Source organism: Arabidopsis lyrata, assembly GCF_000004255.2.
Source record: "Arabidopsis lyrata subsp. lyrata unplaced genomic scaffold ARALYscaffold_2, whole genome shotgun sequence".
NCBI classification, from domain to species: domain Eukaryota; kingdom Viridiplantae; phylum Streptophyta; class Magnoliopsida; order Brassicales; family Brassicaceae; genus Arabidopsis; species Arabidopsis lyrata.
In genome coordinates, this window is record NW_003302554.1 from 10,870,094 (window position 1) to 10,891,356 (window position 21,263).

Below are 21,263 nucleotides of genomic sequence, written 5' to 3' on the forward strand. Positions count from 1 at the left end.
AGCATGAACTAATTGAACTGAAAATATACTATTCAAAATAATATTGCCGGCGATCTATGATAATATTATATAGTGTAAGTGTTCGAAATATATCACATAATTTAATATTATTGAATTACATTCGTGTATATACAATCTAATTTTACGTGACTACATGTACCTTTACAATTAGGTATACAACGTTTGGTTCAATGGAACATCAGTCTGCTAAATATACATTTACAAATATTTTGTAGAAATGTATATTGCAATGTTTAAATGTAGTCAACAGAACTATTAGAAAATATTCATAAGTTGTGGGCTATTATTTCAGATAGATCTTTAAAGTGTGTTTAAATTCGCATATTTTGTATTTAAAGTTTAGTAAAAACAATTATTTTTAAAATACGATTGCTGATTTGGAAAATCGAAGTGAAATGAAATAAGAAAAAAAGCTAAACAAAAAACATTCAATATGTGATACTGTAAATAAATTTTATTTTGTCAACAATATAGATTATACTTAATTTAAAAATAATAATTAACTAATATGAAACTAAACATAAATTTTGTTGTTTTTCTAAAAAAAAAGAACTCTACCATTGTATGACAATGAAATATAACAAAAATTGGTGGCTAGAAAATCACTCCCAACAAAAACCATTTTAAAATGGTTTTCGGTTGTCACATAAATTTAACCATCAACTCTTAAAGCTACAATATAGTATTTAACATTTTAAGGTATTGAACACATACACACACATACAATACAATATATAAATTTAAGATAAAAAGATAATATTAAAGAAATGAAGCTTTATTATCATATCCATGGATTTAAATATAAAAACATGGCCAAAAAAAGAAAGGAAAATGGACCACCTGTGTGTGAACCAGATATGAAAAGGTTGAATTATAAAATCTTAGTGCTCAAACTTTATCCTTACATTCTTTTTGCTCTCTTTATAGATAACCTATAGACACATACACACATACATATATCAGTATGCATATATAAAGGTGGTTGCCAAGCTTACCCAACTCTCTCTTCAACTTGCAATAACATTTACTCTCTCAGGACAAAGACAGACAGAGAGATAGATAAAAACAGAGTATTGTCATAGAGAAAATTCAGAGAGAAAGAGAGGGAGAGAGAGAGAAATGGGAAGACAACCATGCTGTGACAAAGTAGGGTTGAAGAAAGGACCATGGACTGCAGAAGAAGACATGAAGCTTATAAACTTCATCCTTACCAATGGACAATGTTGTTGGAGAGCTGTTCCTAAGCTTGCTGGTCTTCTTAGGTGTGGCAAGAGTTGCAGACTTCGTTGGACTAACTATCTCAGACCAGACCTTAAGAGAGGTCTTCTCTCTGATTACGAGGAGAAGATGGTCATTGATCTCCATTCCCAGCTCGGAAATAGGTTAACAAACTTTTCTTACTTGAGCTTTAAGTTTCGATATGCTCTGTTTCTGAGGTTTTGTTTTTTTATGTGAAGGTGGTCAAAGATAGCTTCTCATTTACCAGGAAGAACAGACAACGAAATCAAGAATCATTGGAACACTCATATCAAGAAGAAGTTAAGGAAAATGGGGATTGATCCTCTCACTCATAAGCCACTCTCTAACGTCGAACAAGAAGATGAAGAACCCGTAAAGAAGTTGCAGAAAATTCAAATGCCTTTTCAAGAACCTGTTGAGAAGAATCTGGAGGAACCAACTGGTTATTGTCTTACCAAAGACAGCAACATCAAGAACATGTCAAGACTTGGAGAGTCTTTAGATGATGATCAATTCATGGCGATAAATCTTGAGTATGGTGTCGAAGATGTCCCTCTGATTGATTCAGAGTCTTTAGAGCTTATTTGCAGCAACTCAACAATGTCTTCATCCACGTCCACCTCTTCGAATTCTTCTAATGATTCGAGTTTCTTGAAGGATTTGCAGTTTACGGATTTCGAGTGGTCCAATTACGGTAACAGTAATAATGGTGTGGACAACATTATAGAGAACAATATGATGAGCTTGTGGGATATTGATGACTTTAGCAGTTTGGATTTGCTGCTAAATGATGAGAGTGCTTCCACTTTTGGGTTGTTTTGAATTCATTTTAAAGTATATGGTTTCTTTTGTAAAAAATGGAAACTATGGGGGAACAGAAAACCTAAATACCCTCTAGTTTTTTGAGGGATTTGAAAGAACGTTTACTTGAGAGAATTTAAAGAAAATAAAGTATATTTATTTTGTACAGACAAAAAGAGTTAAGAGAGAAATGTGTCCATTTCTTTTTTCTGCTTTGTATTTTGGGTTCCATAATTCCGTGTTCACGCTTACTATCACATGTAAATAGAAATAATACTCTTTTAGTTTCATCGATCTTACATTTTGAGGCATATGCCTTTCATAAATACTTAAAAAAAAACAGGTCTTTCATAATTAAAATAATAATATCACAATTTCAAAACTATGATAGTACATGAATGTTAAACTATGTAATTTAATAGTAAATTTAACTTCTAATATTATTGCTATAATAAAATATTTTTAAAGTCTTGTTTGAAATGCCTCAACAGTTAAACATATTCTATTTTGGAAAACTTTAAATTGATCTATCTATTAAAAGATGATTTCGAACATTGTGTAACATAAAAAAAAAAAAAAGGGTCTATGTGGTGATTTGCATGTATATATTAATCTTTTGAAATTTTAACAATTAAAAAAAAAAAAAGATGAGGTCCACATAATTAGGATTTAGGTGAGAGAGATGAGGTGTAACGATCTGCTTAGACTATGACTTCCATGAAAGTCTTGAAGACTACAGTGCCCCCAAATTGTAGTTCTTGAGTAAGATGTCAACTTAATTTTCAAAATTCTATTAATTTTTTATTGTTTGATATAAATTATATATTATTTTTGACAAGAAAAATATATATTATATATTACATGTAATTGGTCGTTTTATGTTTAATCTGTAACCACACCAGGTCAATCAGTCATATTTGTTTCGTAGGAATTTTTGTTTTTAATTAACCTTGTAATTAATTTGTACGAAAACCTGAACTTTGGCTTTGGGAAAAGGTAGTGAGGGATTAATCTTAGAAATTAAATTATATTACGAAACTTTTACTCTAAAATTATATCACATTATGTTTGGCTATAAATATTAAGATAAACACATCATATTTCAGACAAGAATTCAAAATTTAGAATTATTTTAAACAAAAAACATTAGTTTTCTATTAGTATGTGTTCTTTCTCTGTAGTTATTTACGCGAAGCAAAAAAATACACTACTTGTCTTACCAAATTAAGTGTCAATATATATTTTGAGAATCTAACAATAATATTATACATTGCATAGTAGAAATGTCATTTGTGAAATGTTTATCTATATAAACCAGTAATTGTAAAACTCCACCATATATTATATTTTGTAAGTTTTATTTCTTTTGGGTTGGCTCCTTCGTGATTTTGATATCGTCTAAGAAATATTTAGAATGATAAAATAATGCATATATGTTTTAAGAAAATGAATATGATTGATGAAAGGTTATTTAAGCATTTGTAAGGTAGCTCATATATATCTTTTCCTTTATCTTCACTTAGGAAAATCTAAAAGTTTTTATATGTAAAAGAAATCTAAATGTTGTTTTCGCTTGTAATCTAAAACCGTAGTAGAATACGAGTAACAATGACTTCAACCAAAATTCATATACGTTTCTTTATACGTCTTTGTTTGTTGGTCCTCAGTTTTGACATTATATTGGAGATAAGCGATGACCATAAGTGATTCTTTAGAAATTTATACGCATGCACATTTTATTATTCAAATGAAAATGATGGAACTTTTGTACATGGTGTTCCAAGAAAAGTCGAAATTAGATTAAGTTCGACATTTGTATGAGCTTTTTTTTTTTTGTTTGGGCAACATTGTATGAGCTATTATATATAAATAACAGAACGATCGAACTCATGGTTAAGATACCAAATAAGAACTATAGAGCTAGTCACATATATAATTAACTAATTAAGAACTATAGACATATCTACTTATCTAGTCACATAGTCATAATAACGTAAAGTTACATATATAAGCTTATTATGAACTAGATATGGACCCGTGCGTTGCACGGGTTACCGGTCAAAATTATCATTTTTAATTTTTATTTTTGTAAGCTAACTAAAATTATATAAAAATATGTTTTAATTTTAGAAAATTTAGTATTTTAATTATTTTTTAAATATAGATTAATTACGCATAATGTGTAATATAAAATACTATTTATAATTTTGTTTTTTATATGTTACAGTATGATATTTAATAAATGTTCATATGTTTATTATTGAATTTTAAAAATTATTTACATCCATCGGAAGAATGTATAACACTTTCTAATTTCAGTGTGGGCAAGATGGAAACAAAATTGTGACAATATGAGACGGTCTATATCCACATCATGTAACTTTACTTGATAATATGAGAAATCCTCAAAACAAAAAGATAAATTCTTAACGAATTAGAGAATATGCACTAAATAACCTAAGACTAAAAAAGAATTAAGAAAATAATATTAACTAAACCATGTCTATTTGTTATATGGGTTTTGTCAAATTTTGGCTCATATTACTCATGAGTTATTCGTTGTCTTTTTTTTTTTCCTCTCGCCGGTGAGAACTCTCAAATCTCTCTTTTTATCTCATTAGATTTTTCTTATTTTTGTTCGATCTCCTTTTTCTTTTTCTTTCTCTCCTTCTCATTGGATTTCTTCACCACCATATTTTTTTTTCTTTTTCCATATCATTATTTCTCTCATTCGTCGGGCATCACCACTGAGTCTCACTACTCCGACCCACCAAACCACCACCACAACTGAATCTCACAACTATCACAATAATCATCACTATCAATAATCTCGCTAATTCCGATCCACCACCTTCATCAATATTTACCGCCACTGTTACCATATCTTCACCTCTTTCTCCAACTGCTCTTATTTCTCCACCTTTTTTATCTCCTCCGACATCGGGTCGAGCTTCTTCGACAACAACTATATTTTATGTCCATCGCCGTTCGTAATTCTTAATTTTCCTCCATCGCCATATATTCTTAATTTGTCTATCGATCTATTTGTTTATCTATAGAGGTGAGTATTTAGAATCTTTTTTCTTCTACGATTAATAATTGATTATAAAATTTCTTTAATTATCATATTATACAATAAGGTTGTATAATTTCATAAATCATTTTTAATTTAAAGGAAAAAGAAATCATTTTCTTTTAGAATTAGTAGAATTAGAATTAGTAAATAATTTTTTAATTTCTATATTTATTTAAGATACATATAGTTTCCTTATAATTATCTTCTTTAATTTTTTAAAATTGTTTTTATGAGATATATATGTATAATTGCCTTATAATGTTTTTTTCTTAAATTTCTATTTTTATTTCATAAGATACATCTAGTTTCTTTATATTAATCTTCTTTAGATTTTATAATTGTTTTATATAAGATATATACGTATAATTTCCTTATAAAGTTTTTTCTAAACAAATTTTTTTTTTTTGGTTTTACATGTTGCTAAATTTGATATGTGCATATAGTTTCCTCATATTTTTTAAAAAATAATTAAAAGGCAATTTTTTTCCTTATAAAGTTTTTTCTAAACAAACATTTTTTTTTGTTTTACTTGTTGTTAAATTTGACATATGCGTATAGTTTCCCCATATTTTCTTAACACGTATCAAAATCTGAGATCGATAATTTGTCACGTGGCACGACCCTCTGAGTTATTAACTTTGAAAATCATACTTTATATAATAAGATAAGAGGGAAATGCAAGCCTTTTTCTTTCAATTTCCATATTTCAACTGAAGATCAAGAAAGTGCTTTCAACCATAAATGGTTTTATTTTATTTTTATACAAACTAATTAATGTAGTTTAAGTTTGGGTAAGAGGATTTTGGTTTATACATAAAAGTTTTATTTTATAACATAACTTTAAGCAAAACTTACAAGTTTCAACAACAAAAAAAAACAACTTTTTAAGCAAAACAATTAGCTGTGAATTATGTATTAAGCTTAAGTAAAACCTTCATTTTGTTTACTATAGTATATGAATTAATAACCATATAATGCCGATTTACTTAAAAAATATTATGGACGTCAATATAGTAAATAAATAGATACATTTATCAAATAACATAAATTTCACATGTTAAGAAAAATGGAAATATTATATTAATTTACATGATTTTTTTACCTAACCGGAGAAATTAAACACATCAATTTACATGATATCATGTTATGTTTTAGATCCCAAAAAAAATTATTTTTGATAAACTATGAAGATTCGGTCCATAATCTTCCCCAATATCCAATAATATATAAGCTCACCATATTTATTATTGTAGATATAGTCTATTAAAGAATTTGTCAGAATAAACTAGACATATCGAATGTTGTTTATAAGGATTATGAGTGGATGTCTCATTATGAATACGGAATGATAGAAAACCATAAAAGCCTTTATCAACACCGAATTTCTGAATTAAATGTCTTGACAGAAAACACACATGTCTACATCATTTGGCTGTATTACTCAGTCTCGGCGTCATGCTGATCTAATAATTTGATTATCTTAGAATAATAGCATCGAAGATAGTGTGTTTTTTTTAGGTCAAACTTGATGTGATTTTTAGAAATATATTTCCTTTTCTATCAAACACCTTTGTCCTATAGGAACCGCGTCATCCTAAAAACAGTCAAAACTAATTGTTATAGTTTGTAGGGATATGTATTATTGTGGATATGACTTTTTTTTGAGTTTTGAATGTGATTTGGTAGATCTTTTAAGTTTAGTGGATCTCTGGATGATATTTGATACTTGATTAGTACTCTCTCTGTTCCACCAAGATTGATGTTCTAAAGTTTTCACATATATTAAAAAGTAATCATTGTTTAATTATTTATCAATTACTTTTTTATACTAAATATTGTTTAATAACTTGAACCCATAGTATTAGAAAACAGTTAATCATTACGTCTTAAAGTTTACGATATATTAATTTTAATTAATAAAAAATAAAACAAAAGCTTAAAAAATCAAATTTTGTGGAACAAACTAAAACTCTAAAACATCAAATATCTACTAATCGATGGAGTATGATAGAAAGTCACTAAAAATGAGCTTTGAGAATGTTGAAACCTAATTGGTGGACAGAATTAACAGCAATAAGTTAAGTGATCCAATTGTTCACTTATAATTGGAAAAAGGATTAGGTCTAAATAAATAAAATCAAAAGTGTGTGGTTGGTAGAAAAAGCTACTTTGGAATTTGTGTTTGTGTGGAATGAGAGTGCTCGGCCCATAAGTTAATCATGAAACGAGAGGACTCTCATTCTTCTTCTTTTTTTTTTTTCCTCTGAATTTTTATTAATAAAACAGAGAAGGATACATCGACCGACGGAAAGAGTTAATATCCCTGGTAAGATAAGCCGGCGGAAAATAGTGATATCCCCGGAGACAAGAGCCCAAACAAGGGAAGCATACATAAGCCCGCAAATTCCGACTAATCTAAGCTCGGAACCTCGAGAAGCATAGCCCGATTACACGGGAGACAAGAACTTAAAGCAAACAAAAGGTTTTACATGAGATTATACAAACTACTAAACTCAAACTTCCCATAAAGGTTCAAACCGAGAGCAGAAAAAGATCAGACATCGTTGGGGCTCCGACAATATCCAATAGAGGCTTCAACTCTTCTTGTCCTCGCTTAAAATGGGTAGACTTCGGAAATTAGAAACCTTGTGCTTCATAAGTGTGGCACGACGAAATGCCTGGGCCGGATTTGAAACTAGCTCAACTAGTAACCGGTTAGGAGGACGCACAACACATTCAGATCTCGACCAAACCTGAAAATAACTTCGAGTGGAGGAAACAAACAAGGTCGCTTAAACGACTCACCAAAAACTTCAGAGGGAAGGAAAGGTGAAGGATGCGATTCGAATAAGCCTAGGGAGAAACCCACAAAGAGGAAAGAGCAATTGCAGTAAAATCTCAAAAAATCATTAAGCTAAACTAACTAAAGCCTTCTCAACAAAAGAGGAGCAGTCGCTCATAAGAAGCAGCGACAACTCCCGGATCCACACCGACCACTCTCGACACGGCCTAGCCAACCCAGAGAAGCATCTCCCAAAACTACAACGAACCTCGCCAAGACGAAACTCCATTGAAATCATAAAGAAGAAACACCAGAGATTGCAATAATCTGGAGAGTAAAAATGAGTTCCAAACCCCAAAAAAGACAAAGACCTGCGACAGATCTAGATCTAGAAAAGAAGATCTGAAACTAAACTTAACCCTTGCACAACCAAGGAGAAAAACCGGTGAGATACAAGTGAGAAGGAAGCACAAAACATAAGCTAGAACAACTGGCCGGAGCCACCGTCGGAAGGACGGCGGCCACAGAAGCAAACCCTCGAAACTTTTTTTCTTTCGCTCTCTCTGTTTTTTTTTTTTCGACCTGACCGACCTCCAACTCTCATTCTTCTCTTAGTTCTTTTTTTTTTCATATATTTCAACAAAAAATATATTTTAAAAATTTGTAGAAACGGTTGGTAACATAAAACAAAAATACTAGAAAAATAAACGATAAATGTTAGAAATATAGTTATCAATGTATTTTTGATCGTGTGACAAAATGTTACCAATCACATTCATAGCATTTGGTATTTGATTTAATAAAATTTGGTGAGTTGAATAAGCAAACGCTAATAGGTAAAACTTGCTTGTGATAGTTACTATTACAGCCGATTCACTATTCTAAAAAGTTCATAAGATTTGTCAATTAGCCTTCGTGATTACTTAGAATTTACTTTCCTTGTTTTTCGTCTTCATTGCTATTATTAGATTTAACAATTCTCAAAATTACTATATATAATCGTTTCGTCAGTTAATAGTAAATTAGTAACAACTCTCATACCGTAGCAATCTTACAAATCACTGTCTTATTTTATCGAATAACTCTCAATTCTAAATTTGTTCATTCATCATGTTTTGCATTGTCATTCGTGACCATTATACTTTAGAAATTTATTTATTAAAAAGAACTGGAACATCAACATTTCTCATCGTGAATATTCTAGCGATCAATCAATTGTTGGCACGGCTTTATTTTAATATTTTGAATTTATGTCTGCATATTATTGAAAATACCTCTTTAAATTAATCAATCCAAAAGCTTGAATTAAGAGCATCTCCAATAGTATTCTATATCTTGCTTTAAACTCTATAGTATAAAATTATTGCAATGATGCTCTATATTTTGCTCCCAAAATAGAGATAAATAGTGTTGCTTTAAGTTTAGAATAACACTATTTATATCTCTATTTTTGGATCACAACTTTTTTATTTACAAAATACTCCGTTAATTTTAATATAATATTATTTTATAACTAAACAAAATTATATACATAAATATATATTAAAAATCATAGTTATTAAATTAACTAAAATTTAAAAATATAACAATAACATATATAAATTAGAAAAAATACCATCATAAATGATAAACTAATAGTACATAAACAAGATTAAACTTGCCGTTAAAAAAACTTAACACTCTATAAACTAATGATTTAATAATCCGGTAGATCGCTTCCAGATCTACTAAGATTATCAAAATATTGACCAAATGAAGTAGATGCCGACGAAGCTTGTTGATCAAGTCTTTTCTTTAAGATTTTTGCTTGTTCAGATTGAAGATATGCACGAAGATTTGGATCTTCTATGGAATTTAAGTCTCGATATAGAACTTTGTTTTCTTCTTTTAGTTCTTTCAATGTTAAACTCTTATTTTGCATCTCCAAATATTGTTGTCTTTGTGCACTTGTCTTTTTTAATTGCTCCACGAGTTGTTTATTCCCTTCTTCCAATGTTTTGATAACATCCCTTGTTTGATCATCGTTTTTTCTTTTCAATTTTAATTGTTTCACTCCAATTGGTCGTTCAGAAGGAGATCCGCCAATAGTGTCATCTTTGTCATCTAAGTTAAGAGAAAATGAGGACAGATCTGGAGACGTTTGTGAAACAGAATCGGGGGTAGGATTTTTCGACTCTGAAGATGTGTACCCGAAACCGCATAGATATGAGACTTTTCTAGCCGGAGTAGCACCATCTTTAAATTTTTCGAAGTTTTTAGTAATGTTCCATACATGATCAAATTTCCAACCAGATTTGAAATTTTTATCTTGCATTAGCATTTCTTTCGCTTGATTGAACTACATACAATTTAGAAACATATATAAATAAATAAATATTCAAAATTAAAAATCATAAAAATATAGAGAATACTCACTATATCATCACTTGACGCACCACCTGAACGTCGATTATCACATTGTTTGATGGATGCATGTAGCTTTCTTATAGCTTTCTCAATAGTTTGTAATCGACACTGGAGAGATTTTTTTGAACGTTCACTCCAAGTTAGATTTTTTCCATTTTTGAAAGATTCCGTCACACGATCCCAAAACTGGTCGGATGATTGGTAAACACCGGTGGTTGGATCTTGAGAAATTTCCATATAAACCTGACATAAAAACTTATCTTCTTCTTTAGAATATCCAGTAGAACGAGGCATTCTAGTTAAGAAAATAAGAGAAGGTGAATATATGTACAGAAAATAGTGGAATGGTTGGATGTTGTGAGTTGAATTAAGAATCAATTATGTTATTTATAGAATATTATTAGAGCAAAACTCTGCTCTAATTATAGAGAACTCTAAATTTAGAGTAAGAAATAGAGCCAACCATTGGGGATGGTCTAAGGTTTCAAAAAAGGGAGACATGTCATAGAATGATAGAAATAATTATATGTATATAGAAAGGGATTCTTGTTCAAAATGCCATTTTTTGGAAAAAATTTCAAAAATGCAATTTTTACTAAAATCTTACGGAAATGCTATTTTTTAAATTTAAAATGTACGTATTTAAGAATTATTTTACACAAATACGTACCTTATACCAATTAAATACTAAACTCTAAAAACAAATAGAACCGACTAAATCCAAATATAATGGGTAATACGCATGTTAAATTAAATCATATTTTTGTTACCTGAAAAATGACAAAATCTACAAACTATTCAAAAAAAATGGCATAACCAATAAATGTCACTTTAAAATCATATAGAAATACATACAATTGCAAATGTACCATTAAAGGTACTTTCCTTTCTCCATCGAATTCTAAACAACAGTGCATGCATGTAAAAGTCTTTGTCAAAAAGTTTTTTTTGTAGCAAGAAATTTTCAAACGTTTGGCATGTCATTATTTTGAGTCGAGTAACAAATTTTTGATAATATTTGTGACGGATCTACAAGCGTAAATCATCTCCTCTCTAAAATGTAACACCTAAATTTCGAACTCGGACAGTAGCACTTTAGCACTCTTTTAACCACACACTTCTTAGGTTCTTGTCAAAATATTTCCAAACTTGTTTTGTTAGTGTTCTTTTCCTCTAGTTGGCAAAAAAAGAAATGAAAAACAAAAAAACACAATAAAAGACAGGGCCCTATACTCTTATATTGTCATGGTCGGTGCATGCTTCACTGTTCGCCGAACTATAGCAAACAAGATAAGAACTGCTTCTTAGTGTTAAGGTCGGTTCACGATTTACTATATGCAAAGAAATAGTATCAGATTAAAAGGTCGATGTATTTTTGTTTTGTCAGAAAAATAAAGGTCGATGTATATTGTCCACTATATGCAATGAAATAGCATGATAAAACTGAAAGTCTGTACTTATATAATAAAACTTTGAAAACATCAGATGAGAACTGAGAAGTAAGTTTTGCAAAAGAAAATCCAAAGGTGTTAACACCACATTTGAGTCACTTTAAAACAAACACTAATTGTAATACAAAAGTATAAATGAACGAATGATGAATTGGTTTACTTGTTAAATTCATAATTTACCTAAAACATATGAACTTTAGAGATCACAGAATCGATCTGTGTTGGAAAGAGTTTATTCTCCAAAAAAAAATTAATTTGTATGGTTTGAACTTCGTCTTAGAAGATCATAAATAAATATTTATATATTGAAAAAGTAATAATGGTAATTTGGCATGATCTAATATGGTATATGAAGTATAATATGAACCAATCGTGTTTGTGTGTACTTAGGTTCGTAATTAAGTTGTACATACTACATGTGAATAATTAAGGAAGTGGAGACAGGTGGAGAGACATAACTGGATGGGGCAGGCAGATAATGATGATAATGTTTTCCATAATGGCCCATCCAATATCTTTTATCGTTACACATGGTATCCTCTCACCATTCCTTGAGTATGCTTTCTAAACTATATATATTCTCTTAAACAAAAATATTATTGAGGAAATGAGAATAACATATTATATGTCACAAAAAGTTTCATATCAAAGTATAATTTCGTTCATATAATCTGTACCCTAGTTAAAACGTTAGTGTATGAATTATGATTGTAGTACATACAAATGAATAAAAATTGTACATACAAACGAATAGAAATTGATATATTTAAATTAATTTTTCAGTCTCATATATAGGTTTAATTAAGACTAAGTTTGCGTGGAAATGTGTCATCATTGGTCAATGAATTAACCTCAAATGTGGTCTCTTTATAAAGAAAAATTGTGCTATGATCCTCAGAATTTGATATCTAATTTATTTGAAGATATGAAATAACCACATGATATGGACTCTTGCTTTCGGCCCATTTGAATATCCGGAAAGAGGGTCTATCCATAAGCTGCACCTCCCCCAAAGATTAGTTTGGACCCCTCCATAGGTCTAGGATCTACCCTGGGTTATCAAAAAAAAAAATGAAATAACAAAAAGTTACCCACAGACAAATAATAACAAATATAAAATTAATCATTTAAACATGGTGGCAGGCTATGTTGCATGGAAACTCTCTTCGAGATCCGTTTCCCGTTTCCGAAACGTTTCGGAAACACGAAAAATATCACGGAAATGCGTTTCCTAAAAATCTATGTTTGGAAACACGATGGAAACTAACGTTTCTAAATTGGAAACGCGACAAATCCTTTTTATTGACTTTGGAAACTTAATAAATAAAAGTTGAAAAGATTAAGACTTATAATACATATAACTAATTTTGGAAGACTCTGAGTTTTAAGATTTTTTTATCGACAAACTAGATTTGGAGGCATTTTTATATGATCTACGATGAAACTAATGAAAATGAGAATGAAAATGTTGGTCTAAATTAAATATTTGAACTTGAACCTTTTAATCTTTTTCTTTTAGAAATTTAGTTAACCTATTTAATATTTGATGTTTTGGACTTGTATTGTTTAATTAAACTATTTTTTTTATAGTTTTATGTCAATGTTATATATATACATATATTATATATGTGTGTATACGTTTCCAAAACGTTTCCAATTCCTAATTTTAGAAAAAAAATCGTTTCCTGTTTTCGAAACGTTTCGCTTCCACGTTTCCGTTTCCATGCAACATAGGTGGCAGGATATATTGGATCCACAATTTCACGATTCGTTTGATTTTCTTTTGTTTTTAATTATTTTCATAATCTTTTGAGATTTAGCATTTTGTCGGAATGTATCATCAATACAGCCCACGCAAAAGGTTTTTATATGGTGGATCTTAAAGTAATGATGCTCCAAATGAAGCGGCCCATTGGGCCATCATAGATTTGTATGGTTATTTTCTTCTTTTATTTAAGTTTTTTTTTTCTTTATATAACTAAAAAATCTGGATTTTTATCACCGAAAATCATGCTAAATTGTATAGTCGTCGAGTTGTCCACATACTACCGTAGTTTTTAATGGGTTAAAGCATGACACCTAAGGCTTACTCGACGGCTACACTCACTCTGAAGAAATTATTCGGTGATAAAAAAAGAAGCTTTACTCTTTTGAGGAAGATTCAACTGCATCTGATTAACATCTGCATAATCTCCATTGTCCAGAAGATGGTCTGATTTTGCAACCATGAAATAAAAACCGCATCCTTCTTAGTTATCGGCTCGTGCTTTATCAGACCCGACAAAGCCCGAGTGCATATTTATTCACTCAAAAGTGTGTTGTATCTTCTATAGTTCCATACACTCAGCCACAAGTCACAAGCAACAGAAGAAGAATAAAACGATTCCACATAGAGTTTATTAAAACAGAGAATCACATAAAATGCTCTGCTTCTCCTTAAGCCTTGGCAGTTTCACCCTCAGTTTCCCAGAAAGCCGTTTTCTTTCCGGTTTTTGTCACCGTCTGTAAAACCGCGTCTGGCTGCACGTTCCCTTTCACCGTCACTTTCTGCTCCTTTATATCGACATCAAATGACTCCACACCTGAAACCAAAAACCGAGTGAAGAGATGATGTCCTTGCTTTTGAAATTGAAGCAAAACAAGTTAAAAAGACTGAAAACATTGCAGAGATTCCGCGATATCGACAATCTTTTCCGATGAATCTACATGTTTACGACTTTACCGTACGCAAAATGGGATGAGGAAACAATCGGTTTGAAGCATTTTGAGACAGACCATAACATCAATAGCGAAAGAGAAAACAACTAACCTTCCATTTTCCCAAGAACTCTTTTCACAGCTCCAACACATCCCTCGCATGTCATTGCCACTCTTAGAACAACGGTCTAGACCGAAGAAAAACATAAGTAACCCACTTAGATCAAACGAACAAGACAATAGAATTAGCTAAGATTGCTTTAAACAGACACAAATTGTTAAAAGTAATTCAACTTAACAAAAGTGATCTACCAATTGTAACACTAACTAAATATCTGAAAATCATCTAAAAACCAAACACAAGACACTAAACCCTTTTTCAGATTCAAGATCTATGTTCATGATTCTGTCTGAAAATGCTTTTAAAACAATTGCCCAATGTCAAGTCTAGTCTTTTCAATGTTTGTCGATATATAAAGATTGAAACTAAAGTCAACAGATTGATACAACCACAGATCATTGTTATATCATATCTACATCGATGGAATAGAGAAGGAGAAGGAATCCCACAAGATCAGAAGACCCAGATCCAGAAATTGCGATAAAGGAACAATCTTTATAATGACCCAGATCCAGAAATTGGGAATTCAAAGAAGAGAATCAATACCTGAGACATAGCTTTCGATTCAACTACAGACACGGCTTCAAAGAGAGAGAGAGAGTTGCAGTGATAGTTGATAAAATTGATGCGTTTTAAGTTTTTTGTTAGGATACGGCTTTGGAACAAGTCTTTAAAGCATTTAATTATATATATTGAAATTTGGCCAATTCTCTCGAGTCAGGAGATAGTGACATGTGTCATTTAAGCAAATTACATTTATTATTTTATTTTATTTTATTAAGAATTTAAATCATGTATTAATTCTTGCTTATGGAGTATAAAATTGACATATTTAAATTTATTAATTAAATAATTTCAATTGAATTAGTTACAAAAGTATATCAAACTCATATAGAAATTAAATTTAAATTTAGTTGTATAAATTGTATAAACTTATGCATAAACATAAAATCAATGGAATTTAGATTATATTTTATATTTTATTAATGTATAAAAAGTAAAAAATATGATAGTAGAATTTTTTCATGTTTTCGTACACTATAAATTTATAATATATATAGGATTAATGACAATGAATATTAGTTGAATTTATGGTTTATTTCAAGGCAAATATAAGATACTAAATTCACACTTTTTTCGTTTATTTAAAATTACTTTAAAGATGAAAAAATAATGTTTTTGTTTTTAAGGTAAGTTATTGTAAATAAATGTTAAAAATATAATAAAAAAATTAAAAAAGTAGAATGAATTATTTACTCTAGAGTTAGAGGAATATATCAAAATGATTTTTTTAAAAAAAAACACCAAAAACATTATTGATCAAATTAATTCAATCGATGTAAATTGTTATAATTAACAAATTACGTATGAAAAAACTCGCACGTTGTAGGGATATTAGCCTAGTGAATGTAATTTGTGGTATTATTTTAAGATTCTCTTTCTCAAACCCATGATCTATTTTCTTGTACTTTTTCTTTTTCTTTTTTTTTTTTGTTCACTGAAATGTCTTTTTATTAAAAGTTAAATATCTTATAAGACCACAATTCACACAAAAACCAGTTAAACAAATCCGGCATCAGAGACAACTCACGGAAAACTAGATGGTATGATTGAAAATTAAAAAACTTCTCCTCATTGATGATTTTCAAAGATTTGGAAAACAAAAATCGCAAAAGGAGCCGCGAACGGTTTGTCTAAATAAAACGACATAAATCCGGTAAGAAGAAAGCAAAACCAAACCAAATTTTGATCAAATCTGGTTAAAATTTATGGTAGAGGAGACTACCAAGAACCGCTCAAACGGCAACACCAAAACCAAACACTAAAGAGGCGTATATCGAACCGAAAAAGTAAAAAAAGCATCACTCAGGAGAAGAGAAGAAACTTCATCCTCAAAATTAAAAGTATAGACATGGACGGCGAAATTCTGGAGAGAAACCGGCCAACCATACCTAAAAAAAAACGATCAAAGCCGAAGAAATGTTGCTGGAAAACGAACCAGATACCTCTGCGATTAAAGCCATAGGATTCTGGATAGAGAGCCGCCCAACCATCGCATAAGAAATCGGTGGATGTCAAACTATTTACATTTTATTTTAACAATTGTGTTTTTATTTTAAATATAAATATATAGAAGACAAACAAAATTAAATTAGACATATATTTTAATATGTGTGTGACACATTGTAATGATCTACTAATTACAAAAGTTGTAATATATATATATATATATATATATGTATGTTAATATTTACAATTAAAATTGATACATACGACTAATTATAAAAAAAAAATTTATTAAGCTCGAAATATATAATAAGGAATTCTCTTTTTGTAAATTCAATTAATGCAACAATTAATTAATTCATTTTCGTTTTCAGAGTTTTAGTGATAATATGTTTTGTTTGTCGTCTATTACATTATTATTAGATTTATTAGATATAATCCTATTATGATGATATACCACTACATGCACCATATATGCGATTATGATGAACAACTTCCACGAACAATGATTATGTGGCACAAATCTCTCCATAACATTCAGATCAACAACGGACAATTCTGTGTACGACGTCTCTATGATAGATATGATATCCATGCTGCAACACACGAGAGACGAGACCACGACTAACGGGTTTCCATGCGACACTTTCTACCTCCGATAATCCTATTAGTGGCAATATGTTAGGTATTCAAAAATCTTTTAACCAAATCAAATATTTTTATATCCCAATGAGAGAATTTAAATTACTAAAGTACTCATGCTTAAATAATTTGCGGGATGAAATGATTATTAAATAAATGCTTTGTAGTTTTAGTTATAAACTTAATTGTATTATTTTCCAAAATTCGAAAGTTGTATGTGCTACAAATTTGTAACATAATTTTCTTTCTATCATATTCAAGTTAGCAATGTTTCGTATTGGAATTCGTTTTATCCGTAAAATAATTAAAAACGATAATTTTTTCTAACTTAAATAACAAACAATCATATACATCTTTGTGAGGAGTTCATCATAAATGTTATATAACAAATGTTATATATCACTTATTTTGTAAGTATATATGTTTTTGTTAATTTATTACCTTTGTTAATTTTTGATACGTTAAATATTGAAAAGAAATATGTATAAACAACAATAATAGTAAAATCTGTAAATATTTTATGAAAGTTCGACAATAAATTAAATGGGCTAAGAAACTCTCTAGTAATGACACATTAGAATGATATTTTCGTTAATCACACGTGGAAATAATATTAGTTTTAAAAGTGTCTCTCAATTAATATATGTTTTCATTTTTAATACTGTTCAATTTATATATAATTTTTATTTATAAAAGACAGATTTATATTGCTCATGAAAAATACCAAGTAATGTATCATACCAATTATTCAGACACTTCTTCCTTCTCAAAAAGACTCTACGATGGCGGGATGGCAACATATATTGGATCACCATCACGTTCTGTTCGTGTCGTCCAGGATCATCGGAGAGCCTATTCTGGCGAGAATCTGCAGTATTGGGCGGCGGCTTCGATCATGTTCTTTGATCGGATATTAGGGTTTCTTCTCTTGGCCGTTATAATTTGGTTAGAGAACTGATGTCTAGTATTTTTCGTTGTTTTAAAGCCTCTTTTCTCTTAGTTTTCATTGCTTTGCATTCTTATTTTGGCATATAGTGTTGCATTTGCATTTGCATTTGGTTTTCTTAGGTACATGAGTGGAGTTTAGAGTTTTGGGAATAAATAGAGCAAAAAGAAAGCTATAAGAAGGCAAAATGAGTAATGAAGATCAAAGAGGGATCAAGAGGGGAAAGGAGATGTCAAGATGTGGTGAAGAAAGATGGTTCAAGAAGAGAAGAGGAAGCAATAGACCATCTGGTCGATTCCTTGGTTGATTGATATGGATCAGACCTACAGACAAGACAACGATCGATCAAGCAATCGACCGATCGTCTTAGGACAAACCAATTGACCAACTGGTCGATTCCTTGGTCGATTGGTACCATATCAGAGCTACGGACGATACTTCAATCGATCACTTGATCGATCGATTGCTCTACCCAATAAACTAAGCGGTCGATTGAGTGGTCGATAGGGGTGCCTAAACCGGGTCAAAACCCAGTTTGTTCTGGGTTGATCTGGTTGTAACACCCCGGTTTCAGGAATATGGTGATGCATGCAGAGAGGTTTAAAAGAATTGATTTGGCCACCTATGTCACCAAAGTGCACTTATCTTTTCGGTCAACTGTCCTGAGAGAACTCCACAGTTAAGCGTGCTTGGACTAGAGTAGTTTCAGGATGGGTGACCTTCCGGAAAGTAATTGTCGGAACTGTGTGAGTGAGGACAAAACACAGGGAAAGATCATGTGGTGATTTGTAGGGTTGGTAAACAAGTCTATAAAGCCTCCCGGACGTAACGTACCGGCCATCGGACAGGGGTGGGCCCATGGGCCCGAGAGATGACGTGGGGCCCACTGGTAGGGACGGTCGGGGCGTTACAGTTTTTCTCTTTTCTATATATACTCTTAACCTAGTTTTAGAAAGGTTATGCTTTGCTTAGAGATCAAAAACTTCTCTTAAGGTTTCTTTCTAAGTTTTTGTACGAATCTTTGGGTTGTTGAGTTTTGAATCCAAATATCTCTATTAAATCTCTTATCTACCTTCTCTAATTATGATTTCACAAAGATCAAACCTATTGCTTTGTGTAATCATGATCATGAGTGAGTAGTCATTTAGAGTTCTTGGGTTAAGGTAGATTAGGATGGTTTAGATGTTGGGTTATGGAGTTTAGGGGTAGATTACTTAAGATCCTTACTTATTGGTTGTTTATAAAGCTAGATTAGCCTTGATCATGTTGATTTAGACTTTAGGAATTTCATGCCCGGAAGGTGTTCGATGAAATTCCAAGAACCAAAACCTTTAAGTGCTTTACATTCCTTACCTTTGGAAATTCTTGACTAGGGTGTTAAGGCCATGTCCAATGGAACAGCAAAACATCATTTTGTCGTAGGAGTGTTTACTTTTTCACTCCAACCACACGTTATAATTTGCATTATAATAGTGAGATTCTCTTTTGTTGTACAGTATATCACTATATTTGGTGTATGACTGTAGCCACGGCAAATATTAAAATAATAGTTTTTTGTTTTGTTTTAGTATTATTATATATTAAGATAGTTTATTTAGTTAGTAGATAAGATATGATTTGTAAATTTGTAATATTGTTTAATAATCTAATTAAGGTTTGTAACTAAAAAAATAATTTGCATTAAATTAGTTTAATCTAATATTTTGTTACTTTAATAGTTTGCATTAAATTAGTTTAATTTAATAGTTTAATTAAATTATTTTCATTGTGTTACTTTATTTGCATTAAATTAGTTTAATCTAATATTTTGTTGTATAATATTTATTTTCAATACTATGTAATATTTTAATAATATCAATACATTAGTTTAATAATATAATAATAGAGAATATTATTTTTAGTGTGATATTTGGTGTTGTGGTTGGAGAAGGAAAAAGGTTTTAGTGTGAAAACTACACCAAATATAGTGTTATTTTAACACTAAAATGGTGCTATGGTTGGAGATGCCCTAAGTGGCTAGATAGACTTGTTTATAATGCTTGTTAGTCAATTGATTGCCTTTGGAAGAAGTTGATGATTAATTGATTAGTAAATGGACTAATGTCATGGAAATGTGTTAGTGTTGCTTAGTGTTCTATGGCCTAGGGATCGTTGCTTATTAGATGTTGTTTGAAGCTCCATAATCCACTTCTTTATCAAATCCTTTAACCCGAGAATTCGCTTTTAGTTATCGCTTAGTAGCTTGTTATTTTCCCCGCTTTGTTTACTTTCAAAACTTGTTAGTTTTTTGCATTTTACTTTCATTTGTCTTGTTTTGCATTGTTTAGTTTAAATTGCATTGTTAGTCAAATTTAGAAAAACCAAAACCATATTTATTAGCTTACATTAATTGAATGTGTGTATTCCTAGTATGTTGGTTCGTTGCTCCTTGAAGTTCGATATGTAATTGGGTAAAAGTACTACATCAAGAATCCGAACCGGGTTTAGGTTTTGGGTTGTTTTGTTTTTGGACTGATGTTTGTGGGTTAGCCTTTGGGATTTGTATGGACCTATATCTGGAAATAGTTCATTGGACAATTATTTATAAAAATCGAATACTTTTTTTAAAAAAAATTATTATTCAAATGTGTATGAGTTTTTTTTTCCTTTCAATGTGCTATTGATTTTTAACAATGACAATTTAGTCATAATCCAACAATATTCAAAAACTTGTCTGTTCTTGTAAGACTAACCTTTTGTGGGGATGCAAAGTTCTAGATTTAGACTTGTTCGGTAGAAGACTAGGTGGTTAAGATTAAGATTCGCGATTGTGGCTTTCTTTTCTTGGGATATTCGTTTTTAGTTGGGTTATTTCTTCGCGGTTTCCTCTATCCTTGGTTCTACTCCGTTTGCGGTTTTAGTTCTTCTAGTCTGCGCCTTTTGAGCTCTTAGTTCCGCGTCTATTGTTCTCCTCCGACTTTCCCGATGATTTCGAGAGCTTAACTTTTTGACTTTAGTCCTATCTTATGTTTCCCGTGTATCGGGCTTTAGCTTCCGGGGATATCTTTGTTTTCCGCCGGCTTTTTTATTTTAAA

The 21,263-nt window shown here is 30.6% G+C and overlaps 2 protein-coding genes across 2 annotated transcripts; one reads left to right on the top strand and one right to left on the bottom strand.

Annotated features, from left to right (window-relative positions):
* Positions 1-832: 832 nt before the first annotated feature.
* LOC9323082 (protein ODORANT1) lies at positions 833-2,318 on the top strand. The gene is made up of 2 exons (XM_002886971.2): positions 833-1,403; positions 1,479-2,318. Exons 1-2 carry the CDS (start codon positions 1,141-1,143, stop codon positions 2,080-2,082), a joined length of 867 nt encoding a protein of 288 aa, XP_002887017.1. The 5' UTR covers positions 833-1,140; the 3' UTR covers positions 2,083-2,318.
* An 11,690-nt stretch (positions 2,319-14,008) lies between these two features.
* On the bottom strand, positions 14,009-14,690 carry LOC9324554 (copper transport protein ATX1). The gene is made up of 2 exons (XM_021009948.1): positions 14,586-14,690; positions 14,009-14,358 (listed from the first exon to the last, which is right to left on the bottom strand). Exons 1-2 carry the CDS (start codon positions 14,638-14,640, stop codon positions 14,213-14,215), a joined length of 201 nt encoding a protein of 66 aa, XP_020865607.1. The 5' UTR covers positions 14,641-14,690; the 3' UTR covers positions 14,009-14,212.
* Positions 14,691-21,263: the final 6,573 nt, after the last annotated feature.

Excerpts from the sequence above, each read along its gene's own strand:
- LOC9323082 (XM_002886971.2), top strand. The coding sequence starts at position 1,141 with ATGGGAAGACAACCATGCTGTGACAAAGTAGGGTTGAAGAAAGGACCA. Across the intron at positions 1,404-1,478 it reads CATTCCCAGCTCGGAAATAG|GTGGTCAAAGATAGCTTCTC; the intron begins GTTAACAAACTT and ends TTTTATGTGAAG.
- LOC9324554 (XM_021009948.1), bottom strand. The coding sequence starts at position 14,640 with ATGACATGCGAGGGATGTGTTGGAGCTGTGAAAAGAGTTCTTGGGAAA. Across the intron at positions 14,359-14,585 it reads AGTTCTTGGGAAAATGGAAG|GTGTGGAGTCATTTGATGTC; the intron begins GTTAGTTGTTTT and ends TTTTGGTTTCAG.